Source organism: Chinchilla lanigera, unplaced genomic scaffold, assembly GCF_000276665.1.
Source record: "Chinchilla lanigera isolate Chin_1 unplaced genomic scaffold, ChiLan1.0 scaffold00001, whole genome shotgun sequence".
In the NCBI taxonomy this organism is placed as follows: Eukaryota; Metazoa; Chordata; class Mammalia; order Rodentia; family Chinchillidae; genus Chinchilla; species Chinchilla lanigera.
In genome coordinates, this window is record NW_004955402.1 from 6,870,231 (window position 1) to 6,883,615 (window position 13,385).

Genomic DNA, 13,385 nt, shown 5'->3' on the forward strand with positions numbered 1-13,385 from the left:
AAGGCAGGCAAGCTGGCTTGTCCAAGGTGGTCTGTAGGCTGCAGGTCCTCAAGAAGAGAGACGAGTCCCAGGACAAGGAGCCGTGGGGGAACTCTAGGCTGCAGGTCCTCAAGAAGAGAGACGAGTCCCAGGACAAGGAGCTGTGGGGGAACTCTAGCTCAGAAATTACAGGAGTAACCTGTTGTGGAGGTACACACCTATAATCCCCAGCTACTTGGGAGGCTGAGGCAGGAGGATCACAAGTACAAGGCCAGTTTGGGCAACTTAGCAACACCCTGTCTCAAAAATAAAATAGAATAAAATAAAAAGGAGGGCTGGGGATATAGCTTAGTGGTAGAGCACTTGCCTAGTTTGCATGACTCCCTGTGATTCAATGTGCATTACCAAAAAAACTTTTTTTAAATAAATAATATGAGCGGAGTAGATATTTGAATCAGAATTTAAGCTTTTGCTTAATATATTTTGATTATTTCTGCCTCTACATTACCAACATACAGTGTAATCAGACATTAGTGTCTCCTTGGGAAGCGAAAGCTACCCATGATTGGGGCGCATCAACAGAGGGGGTGAGTGCCAGAAGGAGGGAAGAGCTTTCTTAAAAAGGGCTCAGTGAGCACTTCCTGTGGGCTTGTGGGTATTGCCATACATAATCTACAAGAACTGTAAATGGGTAAGTGACCTACAGAGAAATTAATTAGTTTGCCCTAGGAAGGGACTAGTAGCTGGCCCTATAGGAACTCAACCTGGCCATCTGATCCACAGTCCCATTGCTAGCCTTTCAGCACACTGCATTCCCAGGGCTAGTGAACCTTCAGGGTAGCTGGGAAGAGGAAACAAGGCCATAAGAAACAGGCAGTGTGTATAAAATGCCACTGAGGGGTGATACAAATAATGTAAGTTAATACTTAGGCAATACTAAAGTAATACTTAGTCAGATCGTGTGGATCAGGGCGTGGCATTTTTCCTGTGGGCCATACAATCTCTCTCAGCATCAGACAGCTCTCCCCTTGTAGCTGAAAATGAGTTATGGGAAGTGCATAATAAAAGCCTTAGCAATGTGCCAATAAAACTTTATTTATAAAAACAGACAATGGGGCCAGATTTAGTCTGCAAACTATGATATGCTAAACCCTCATGTAGATGGTACATATGAAGTATGATAGAAAACTATAGTGAGTACTTAAATTTTAATAATTGTATTACAGTAAAAGACATGAATCCCCTTCAAACTACACCTCACTTCAAACACATTTATCCCGTTATCCCCGCCACTTCCTGAAGGAGCTCTGGAAGTCCTCTTTCCCGATTGTCTTTAGTTGTACTGTCCTAGCTCAGTGTCCTGAACATATTCAAGACGTTCACTTTTCGTGATCATTTTGACTTTGGGGAAGAGCTAGAAGTTGCAGAATGGCACATCCAGTGAGTAAAGTGGATGCGAACACAGCATCCTGTTTTAATGACCTGTTGGGTGGCACTTAGCAGCAGCATTTACTGTATTTTTCATTGCATCTTTAAAAGACCCTCACAAAAGAGGATTTCCAGAACTTCAGAAAGTGGCAAGAATGATGGAATAAGTGTGTTCAAAGGAAGGAGGAGTATTTTGAGGGAAATTCATGGAAATGTGGTGTAATATTACTATAATAATATTTTTTAATTTATACATTCACCATATATTTTGATCACACCCCCACCCCAAACCTTAGATTTCACAAAGATCCATTCAAGCTGGAGCTGTTATAGAGAGTACTGGGAGAAGTGAGCTCGACTTTGCAGGAGAATTTGAGACGAGCTTGTGAGACCTACATGCTCACCCATGCCCCTGTATTTCTTATCTCTTCCCTGTCACTTAAGCTCAGTGCTCCTTGGCTGTGCTGGCATTTCATTCCTCAGTCTTGAGGACACCAAGCTTGTTTATGTTCTTGAGACTTTGCACTGGCTGGGCCTCCTGCCTGAAAAACTCTACCCTCACCTATTCCCAACCCTGATCCTTTGTCAGTGCTCCTCCTGGATGCCACCTCTGCCATGCCCACGTGCCTACAGTATAGCAGCCCAACCCCCAGCCACTCACTGCTTTGCTGCATCTTATCTTCATCCTAGCACATATCCTTCCTGAAATTATCCTGCTCCTTGCTTGCTGTGCCTGTCGCCTGTCTCTTCCAGCTCGCTTCTAGGATACAAACTCCATGGAATGGGATCAGTATTTGTACTCCTCAGTGCTGGCACATAAACAATTGAAAACACTTGCAGAACGAAGGGAAGAAGGGAGGGAGGCAGGAGGAGATGGAGGCATGCCCCTCTGGTGGAGGTCTATTCCCCCCCATTCTGTGGCTATGGGACTGTGGCCTTCTTAGAATGACCCGTCAGTCTGCACTCTTGGCACTATTTCAGTTAAGAAGCCCCCTTGTCCAGGAAAATGAGGATGATGGCACTTGATCTCAGTCATTCCTTCACTAGTGTGGGTCCTTTGAACTTGTGAAGGATGCTGTCTTAGTTACTTTTCTCTCCTTACTGAGACAAAATACCCAATATCCAAACTTCAGGAAGGAAGGGTTTATTTAGCTCACAGTTTGTGGAGGTTTCAGTACATAATCAGCTGGCTCCAAGACAGGGTGGCATGGCATGGGGGCAACAGTTCATGACGGTGGAAGACAGCAAAAGCAACAAGAGCAAAAGGGGAGGAACAATCCTCTCTTCTTCCCTTATATTGTAAGCAGGCTACCCACCCTCCGGCAGGTATAGCACTCACACAGTCTCCGTGCCCTCCTCTTACACAGGCTCAGGATGTTTACAAAGTGAGGATCCTGGCCCCTGCTGAGTCACTTAGTTAAACTCTTAAACTTCTCAAGTTGACACAATGAACAACGTCCTAGAGGAAAGGGCATGTCCCTTACACACTAGGATGTAGAACTGCTGAGTTACTTAGTTAAGCTTCTAGACTTCTCAAGTTGACACAATGTATCAACCATGATAGACCCCACATGGTTTAAGCCATAGATGGGCTGTGTCTGAAATAATAGATGAGGAGTAATCTAATAATAGATTACTATTCCTCATTTTATCAAAGATAAAGCTCTCTATTGGAGTATTAGTGCCTAAACATAAGCATTAGAAAGCAAGCAACCATTCTTTCTAATTTATAGCTGTTGTACAACTCCACTTGTATTGAACTGCTTTTATTATGTTTTCTTTAGTGTTTGTTGGGTCTAACTGCCTCCTAAGATGCTTGCTCAGCGGCAGGCCCTGCCTCACCTAACATCAGCAAGTGCCTGGGCCCCTTCTCTCTGCCCCTGCTTCCCTTCCTACAAAGATTTGCAAAGGCCTAAGCTGCCATCACCAGTAATTATGAAGGTTTTCTCAGAAAGCTGCAGGTTTAACCTTTTCTTTCCATTTTTCCAAGTCTTTTCTCTCTGAATTGCAGACATGGCCACTTTTGCTTGACTCAGTCACAATAGCAACTGCTGCCATAATTACCCTTTCCTTCCCATCAAAAGGGAGGAACAGCTCATTCTTTGGGCCCCTTACAAAAGAGTGTGCTTTCTTCTAAAACTATGTACCTTGGTAATTTGTCCCTTTTGCTTTGGAGTTAAAAATAAAAATGGGCTCAATTATAGCAATTTTACTGGCCCTTATGGTTCAGCAATAGTGTGCTGCTTCTCCAAAGTCATGATTTTCTGTGTTTTTACATTTTTCCTAAAACTGATCTCTGTATTATTTTCTGGGTACTCTTGTCATCTGATATCTCCAGGTATGTGAATAATGTGTTAATATCCATGCCCCTTCCCAACAGAAGTCACTTTGGTACCACTCAGGAGCCACTATCACTTGAAAAGGCTGTTGAATAGAAAGGTATACAGATTAAATACTTCTCAGTTGGTTTCCATAGCAACAGTTACAGACTGTCTCTAGTAAAGGCCCAAGATTTTAGCCTAAGCTAAACAGAAATTTTCCACATTTTTTTCATAAGTAGTATTAGCTAATCATTTTGTCTTTAATCTCTAATATCTCCCTGAGAGCAGAGCAACACTTACGAACTGTACATCAATGTGGAGAAATGGCAAGGGTCAGATTCATCATCGGTGACCTTCCGCGCACCAAGCTAATTGTTCAAATATAATTAGCTAAGCCAGTAATGCATTTCTAGCATGATCGGATCTGGTGATGAGTCACCTGCCAGTTGAAGGAAAACAAGACTGTTCTCAGCATTTCTCATCTCCTAAGAAATCCTTGTTACTGTGGTGATTTGATGCTTTTCAGTTAAAAAGTAAAAGCTCGACATTTTATACCAGCATAATTAATAAACACCAACTGTATCAAATGTGAAGGGTGATAAGGTGGCCAAGAGTACAGTTGTTCAGTCCTGAAGTCGCTAAAACTCCCATCCTAGAAAGAGAGGTGCCATGCGATAGCAGTCAGCACTCTGCCCACCAGAGCTGGAACTTGGGGCAGGTTCTGAAACCTGACTTTCCCCATTTGTTAAGTGGGAGTAACAATAATAGCACCACTCTACTGCACGGATCAAGTGAGGCAATGTTTATAAATCTTTTCAAACAGTGCCTGCAAGCTGGGCGTGGTGGTATACAACCCCTATAACCCCAGCACTTGGGAGGCTGAGACAGAAGGATCCCTATCTCAAGGTCATCTTGGACAACATAGCAAGACCTTATCTCAAAAAAAAACCTACCTTGCACACAGGAATAACAATATAAGAATGTGTGAAATTAAACAAATGCTGCATAGTGAAGCTTAGACTTTAAATATCTTTCAGGATAAAAACCCACAAACTACTATTTTCAAGTCCATACATTGTAGCATCTTTTCAGCCTGATGTTTCTAAATATAAACTTTCAAATTATATAGAAAAGGCATAACTTAAAGTGCAAATACTAGTACTTTCTTAATGGAACACCTAGCATCACCCCACAGACTACATAATATTTAGAAGTCTATGTCTACCGTGTGTATTATGATAGACAGTTTTCTTAACATGTTAGAGTGTAAATTCACCTATTAGTAATTATAAAATTTATGAGATTATGATTTCAAAAGTTAAACTAAAAGACTTGAAATCCAGCTTCTGTTGTTGAGCTGTGTGTCCTTTGCAAAGTTACCTAAGCTCCCTGAGCACTTGCTTTTCATCTGAGAAATGCAGCAAAATGGATGGGGTTGGGGCACTGGTGAAGTAAGTTCCTCCAAGCAAATTTCTCAGCATAGTTGCATGATTAAAAATGAAATATTGAATGAAATAATGGTTAATCAGTAAGTAGACAGCATCTAAATATTAAATACCATTTTATCTTCTCATTGTCAACCTGGCCAATCACAGGGAGCCCTGGTCACTACATCCCTGCCACCACTACTGGCTCTTGTGTCTTCAACTTGCTGCCATGTTGATCTGGAATTCTCCCCAAATTTACTTAGACTTTATCTTCTCTGTTAGGAGCATGTTGAGGGCAAGAACCAACCTTCTTCCCTTCTTGGCCTCTCATCATTAGCCCTTGTGCACTGTTAGGATGGCCACTATGCATTTTTTTCACCAAGTGGAGGAGGAATGAAATTCAGTAGGAACCAAGTTGAGTCCATGTTTAAGTGGAAAATCTGCAAGGAAGGAAAGAGAAATTCATAAAGAAGCTTTGTAAAATGGAGTGTAATGCCCTGATCAACTTGAAAGAAATGACTGTGGCAAGAAAAAAAGAGGAGGACACTAACAACATTCTCTGCTGTGGTCCTCATAATTAGGGGCTTAGGGTAGCACCCAGCAAAACAAGAGGGAAAGAACCATTTGGATAAGTAGTAGCTATGGCAGGTAAGTGGAGCAACCAAAATCCAAAATGCTCATGGGAGACGGTCTCAAGAAGGGTGTGTGTATGTGTGTGTGTGTGTGTGTGTGTGTGTGTGTGTGTGTGTGAGTGCATGTGCACACAAGCACAAAGGTCAACAAATACAAAAAACAAGAAATTCAACCAGATTTTCATGAGGGCAACATTGGAAGCTTTCAGACAGAAGCAGATCAGTGAAGGCTGAATCTAAATTAGGAGGGGATCAGAAAGACTTAGTGACTGGAAAGAGGAATTGGAAAGTAGATGTTGCTGGTATCGACCACTAGTTAAGAGGAGAGATGGGCTGAGAGAGAGTAGAAGATGGAAGGCTCAGAGCAGGCATCAGGAAAGCATAAAGCATTCTTGAGTCTGAAACGATAATTAAAAATGAGTGCCTGAAAGGCTCAGATACAGCCGCTTCCAATCCCGTGACAGTTTTATTCCTGACCCGGCTATTGTCACTATGAGAAAACCCAGAACTAGCAAAGAATCAGAGCCAGTGGTTTTCACCTTTCTTAACACCTCAGGTGTTTTGTAAAGATCGAGACATGGGTTTGCATGCATAAAAAATATTTTCAAACCAATGATAGTAAAATGCTATTATTGCAAAGTCAATACCTTAAGATTTTATAATTATCACTGTTACCTCTACCCAGGGTCACACATACACACACAAAAAAGGAAAAAAAACAAAACTTATGATTATATAAAAAGTGAATCATGTATTTTATGTCTAACTAGGTTCCTCAAGATGAGTGGACAGGGTACACCCCTCGAAGGAAAGACGATGAAATTCCTTGCCGAAGGATGCGCAGTGGCAGCTATATCAAGGCCATGGGGGACGAGGACAGCGGGGACTCAGACACAAGTCCCAAGCCTTCTCCCAAAGTGGCTGCCCGGAGAGAGAGCTATCTCAAAGCTACCCAGCCTTCCCTCACCGAGCTCACCACACTCAAGTAAGTAGTACTTCCGGTACTGACGCAGCACTTCCGGTAGTCTATTCCGTGTGTTGTCGCTATTAGACTGTGTGGCTCCAGAGGTTGGCGGGGCAGGAAAACATCCTACAGGTTAGGATTCCAGGAGTGGGCAAAGCCCTAGATGGTGTATTGATTTTGATGTTGGATCTGATTTGTATACCCCAGTGTCTTCCAAAACAGGGGTGTCCAAGAATGCACTGCATGGATCATAAGCTGAACACCTAGCTCCCAAGAAGAAGGTTTGAAACAATACAAAATGGCTTATGAAAATGAATAAGATTTCTGGTCAATAAGAACTTTCACCTATCTCAGTTCTTTCCATTTGTTCAGCAACTAAATGTCCAAGGGAACCCTTCCTTAAGAGACTTCCGTTTTCCGGATAACATAATGGAGACAATTATTATGGAGAAGTGTGTAGAATATTCTCATGCTTGAAAACTGGGTGACTTGCGAGGGGTTTTCATGTATGTGTTTGAACTTGTAATATATATTACAATTTGTAAGACCTTAAAAGTGGGTTTTCATTCTGAAAAATATAAGACAATATTGACAATAATTCATCTTTGCCTCCTCTTGTGCTCTTTGTAAACAGAACAGCATTTGCAAGAAACTACTAAAATTGATTATTTTATGCAAGACTTGACTTAAATTTTAATACTGTTCTGAGAGTAAATCAGAACCTTAGAATGTGGATCTACAGAGAGAATCTCATTTGGACCTTAAAAATATAGTATAGATAACTAGTATTTTAAAAGTGCTTCTGATTCCATATTTTGATGAATGTGTGTTATTATTCATGTGTGTATATTATTTTATAAAGTAAAATGTTAAGAAAACAAAATAAACTAAAAAGGCCAAAGCAGTAGAGTGAAGAAAAACAGACCAGATTGTTAATCAAGAAAACTGAAAAAATAGCAGGCTATTCTATGATGGGAATTTACTTAAATAGCAAAGTACATTATATTTAAAGAAACTGGACATGAATTTTTTTCCAAGGGACCATATGGAACCATTCTGGGTCATTTTAATCAAGAATTAATACCAGCTGGGGATAGTGGTGCAAGCCTGTAACTCTAGAGGCTGAATCAAGAGGGTTGCTAGCTAGTTCAAGGCCAGCCTGAACTAGGTAGCAAGCCTCAGTCTCAAAATAAAATCAAATCAGAACAGCAGCTCAGTGATACAACACTTGCCTACCATGCATGAGGCGCTGGGTTCAACCCCCAGTACCACAAATAACAATAACAATAATGATAGTGATAACAATACCATCAATACAGTAGTAAAGTAACCCACAAAAGGACTCTTTTCTTTCTTTCCTTCTGATTCCAGTTGTCCTTGCTTTCCACCTTTATGCCCTAGTTTTCTAGGATTATCATAACAAACTATCAAAACTGGGTGGTTTGGAATAATAGAAATGTTTCACAATTCAAGGAGCCAGAAGCCTGAGACAGGGGTGTAGACCAGGCCATGCTGCCTCTGAACCCTGTAGAGGACGGGTCTTCTTGGTCTTTTCTAGACTCTGGTGTGGCCAGCAGTGCTTGGAGTTCCTTGCTGGCAGCTGCAACTCTGCCATCCCTCCTGTGTGTCTTCGTGTGGCTTCTCTCATGACCCCAGGCATTGCACTGGGACCTTCCTGAGGGCATCATCTTAACGTGGTTAAATCTGCATAGACCCTTTTTCCAAACACTGTACCAGAAGGTCACATTCACAGACTCTGGGAATTAGGGTGTCAGTGTATGGATTTGAAGGACATAATTCAACCTGTACCATAGCCACACAAGGTAAAAGTTGATCATGCAAACAATAATAGCAGCAAATCTTCTTTGCACTTTGCAAGTTTAGGCTCAGAAATTAAATATATCCAGCCTGAAAAGAATTGGATTTGTTAAAAAGACAGTGAGCCAAGGTGGTAGGAAATGACAGAAGCCAAGAATCATTCTGACAGATATCTTCTGTGGACCTTAGTTAACTATCTGGCCAGCAGTGACAGCCATGGTGCCAACTGACATCATCTAGACCAGGGATGGCGAACCTTTTAGAGCTTTCAGTGAGAACAAGCAGCCTGCTTCCGCCCGCGTGCCACAGGCTCACCACCACTGTTTCTAGACAATGCAAATGAAGGAAGTAGTGGGCAGAGGAGCCAGGGAGATGCCCGTGTTCTGTTTCCTCGTGGAAACCAGCTGAGGCTCCTTAGCCCTCAAAGTCCCTCCCCCTCCCACGGGTCCTGGAAGATCATCACCCAGATGCCCTGGGCACGTGAGCTGCCTGCATCTCTGGGTCTGAGTGATGACAACTGTTGCTCAAAGCAGCACACAGAGAGGAGGAGAGCAGAGCTGTGAGGGAAAGGAGGAGCAAGCTGAGAAAGGCTGAGGGCAGGGACTGGACCACTGTCCACACTCACTCTGTGCCATGTACAAGCTGCTCTCTTCACAGCTTCTGGGTGGGAAGAATCACTCAAATCTGTCTGTGCACTTCCTTTCTCATTTGCCTTCTACACAGCATTCCTCTGCTGTGTTGGGCCATGTTCCGCTGCCATTGTGTATTCTTTCAGCATCCAGAAGCTTTAAGAGCAAAGAGGGCTGCACACAGAGACAGCAGCTATGATGGTGGGGCCGAGAGGCGGATGCTTCAGACAGAAATCGTGCAACTGTGAACTGTGAATCGTGCAGCTGCTGATTTGTGCCTCCAGACCCATGGAAATTCAAAATGAAAGCCATTCTTCTAGGGAATATTGCACAAAATTAGAAAACGTTATTCTTTACTTAGAATGGAGTTTCACCACACTGCCTCTGTTGTTCCCTATTCTGTAGCAGGCAGAAGTACATCTGACCACTGTTTCAACAAGACTTCCTTCTCTGTGACTGTCTCAGTGATTTTTCATGATTTCACTTATTTCCATTTGTCTCTCCCTCACCTATTTTGAGTTTTGTTTATTGATGCAATATGTAAAATGTGATTGAAAATATAGTGAATGTTTAAATTTTTTAAAATATTATCATAGTACAAGACACATTGCCATAAATCCCCCTCAAAATACTCCCCTTGCTTCAAACACATGTGTCCCATTGTTCTTGTCACTTTCTGCAGCAGCTCTGGAGTGCTCTATCCTGAGTGTCTTTAGTTGTGCTGTCCTGGCTGCCTCAATGTCTTGGATCTATTCAAAATATTTGTCTTTCATGATGACTGTGACTCTGGGGAAGTCAGAAGTCACATGATGCTAGATCCGGTGAAAGGTGGATGAGGACACACCATCATCTTTTACGAGCTTGCCTTTCTATTGGATGACATGCAGCATCCCTACTCACGATATTTTTTATCTCGTCTTGTAAAGACATGAAGAAGACTTCCAGAACCTCTTCAGAAAGTGGCAAGAACGATGGGATAAGTGTGTTTGAAGTGAAGGGAAGTGTTCTGAGGGAGGATTAACGGCAGTGTCTTTACTGTAATAAACTTTTTATTTAAACAATAATAACATGTTGATCATATCTCATATATTAACCTTCCATCACTCAACCACATATGATTATTAATGATTTCTGGTTTAATTGGATTTAATGAAACACACAAGGTGGAAGGGTGGCAAAAATTCAGACGCGACATGACTCATAATCAATTCTGTCTTTTATTCCTTGATGGTGTTTTGACTAGAGATCATTATTTTTCTAGAAGTTTGAAGCATTTAGTCCCCAATGAGAGAAAAGATACCCATATCCTGGAATTCTAGTTCCCCAAAAAAGAAAACTATATTTATGTTCCTACTTCTTTGACATTTAAGTCAATTTTTTCCTCCTTCCTCCTCAGCAATTCACAGCTTTAGGGATGAATCATAGCCATGAACCAAGATAACTAAAATTAGTCCAGTGAGATTGGGACAACATTTTGTTGAAGGTTTTCAACTCCCATCTCCTCAGAAATGTTGGGGAGAAGCACCCCTACAATTTGTGTTGTTTTTCTTTTATTCTTTTTCCTTTTCTAGTTGCCCAAGACATCTTGATGGTTTGTTTGCTGGGGCTGGTTTTCATCTGCTGATAATGTTAGTGGTTGAGTTGTGTTTAATGTTAGACTTTAATGCTACAAAGCCTGAAGTCAGTCAGGCATTCTGGAGTTAGGAGTCTTGAACATGAGGTCCATCTTTGTAGCTAATTCTGAAAACTTTTGTTTCTGTCATTCTCTTCTCTTATCCCATAGCTATGAGCAACACCCTTCAGCCCACATCACTAGCTTTTCCCCTTCCTTCGTCATTAACCAACAGTGGATTTGAAGTGGCTTATCACCCCAGAGTGTAATGCTTTCAAAATGAGCATATGAATACGGAATAGTAAATTTTCAGGCAAGTAGTGGAGATGTAGCCAGTTTTCTCAAAAGAAGTCATCACAGCTTGGCTCCAATGAAAAACAAGTTTTTAGTTAGACTTGTGTTATACGGTATTTATTCTGATGCTGAGACTACTGCCCACTACTATGATGAATTAAAACCAAACCCAAATCACCCTTGGACCTGCCTTCAATATATTATAGAAGGAACTTTTTTAAAATGATAGTAAGAGAGCTGGCTTTTTCAAAAGGATTCTAAAGTTAAATTCCAATATCCAGTAATCTGAGGAAAGTAACACTTTAAAATTTCTTCATGCTGGTTTATCCCTTTACCCTGCTAATAAGAAAAAAATTTTCCCCTGAAAGAAATACTCTTTATTATTATAGACTTTGGAACACCTCTGAAACTGGTGAGAAGGACGTCGGGCTTTGGCAAGAGCTCTTAGCAATTTTAATAACACATCTAACGAAGGCTTCAGGAAGTTTTTGTCCATCCATAATGTTAACCCCCTTCTTTTTTTTCTTGACCCCTAGTCTCCTTGTCTTTTCCTTTTTTTCCAGTTTGTCTTAGATAAGTTGATGAAATACTAAATAACTCTGTTTTAGGTAACTGGTTTAATATCTCTGAATCAGCCCAATTAAATGAGAGTCTTGGGCTTTTTGCAGGCAGGGCATCAGTTGAATGGCTTGGTCTACAGCTGTCTTTGCCCAGGCCAAGGCAGACAGCACTTGCAGATCCCAGCACTGATGGATCCCCCTGAGCATAAGCCAGGCCTCAGATCAATCTCAGCTCTGTGCTCTGCAGTCAGGCTCATGGATGCTACATATTTGTCTCTCTAGGAATGGACTCTGAGGAGCTTTTCAGCTCTGATGTGTACATTGTAAGGAGGAGGCACCAAAGAAGTGGCAGTTCACAGTTTAAAGATGCAAGGAAACTGTACTGTAAATAAAATACTTTGAGAAGAGATAGAGGGGAGTGTGCTCCTTCAACTTTAATTCTGGAGAGTAAAATGAATTAGTTCTTCATCAGGAACCCAAAACTGTTGCCTCTTTCTGGAATCTCTTTGTTTATCTTTGGATGAGTTTCTTTTTTCTCCCCAGACACACGATGTCCTCTGCCTGTTCAGCACATCCATACGCCCTTCCTACCCACCGACTGTTCCTCTTGTTCCTCTTGTTCCTTCTTTTCCCAGAAAAAGAGGTAGGGTGATGGAGAAGGGAGTGTCACTATTGTCCTCGTGAAGACGTCAACCATGTTTAAGAACATAGCAATGTACGTCATCCCATCTTTGTTCAAAGTGGTATGAAACGTCCCTGATTCCCTTTGTTGTCTGTTTTCCCCAAATGCTTTTCTATTCCTCTCCTACGTATCTCTCAGAGTAACTGTAACATATAATAGCAAATGCTCCGTAAAATAGCAGGAAGAACAAAATAACCAGACAATACAAATTGTGAATTTAGGTCCTCAGTGACTTGAATTCAACATAGTTTTTCTCCTTCTATTACCCTTAGCCCTTCCAATTCCCTTTTGCACTTTCCAAAATGGTAAGAAATGGAAAGGCTTAAAACAGGGGAAGTCTTTCTCTCTCATAGATAAATTATCACTTGCTCATAGGCATATGATCTAAATACCTTTCAAAACTCTGCTAGAAGTAAGTCAGATTAAAAGTAGAAAGAACTAGCACAAAAAATTGTCTACAACACTCTGATTACCATGACCAGCTTAAAACTGGTCCTTCCTGGGAATATAGATGCCCTTTACCAGGTAGGTGGTGCCAGTGTGGTCCCTTGGTGTGTAATTATGCTTTAGCAAAGCTATTTTGCAAGGAAACTGGCATAGATTGAATTTTACCTACAAAGACCACAATCACAGACAAGAGAGAACTACTTGTGTGTCTTTAAGGGAGGTGAAAGAATAAAAAGAAGCCTTGGTACTTTGGGAGAAATGGAACAGAGAGATTAAAATGTAGGAGATATATTTACATTTCAATGAGGTCCTAAGAACATGAATGTATCCTGTGTTCTCATTTGATCATCACAACTCTATATATGAGTACTTTGCCCACTTTGCACACGAGGCCTCCATGTCTCAGAGAGATTAGATAACTTGTCCAAGGTTACCCATCCACTACATGTAAGCACTAAGATGTGAGTCCAGGCATTGAGGATAGAAAAGATACAGATCTGGGTGGAATGATGGACTTACTTATTTCACAGTGGACATTTTTAAATGAACGAAAAGGAAAGCCAACTGGGTGTGAACATCTGAGAAATCTTGC

At 41.4% G+C, this 13,385-nt stretch overlaps 1 protein-coding gene across 8 annotated transcripts in view; it reads left to right on the plus strand.

Annotated features, from left to right (window-relative positions):
* The window catches only part of Dlgap1 (discs, large (Drosophila) homolog-associated protein 1), a 296,231-nt gene that overhangs the window by 61,105 nt on the left and 221,741 nt on the right, over window positions 1-13,385 (plus strand). For all 8 annotated transcript variants that reach the window (XM_005372643.1, XM_005372645.1, XM_005372644.1 and 5 more), the window contains exon 2: window positions 6,558-6,772. In XM_005372643.1, the coding sequence (XP_005372700.1) occupies window positions 6,558-6,772 (215 nt within the window). The remainder of the gene's footprint in view (window positions 1-6,557; window positions 6,773-13,385) is intronic.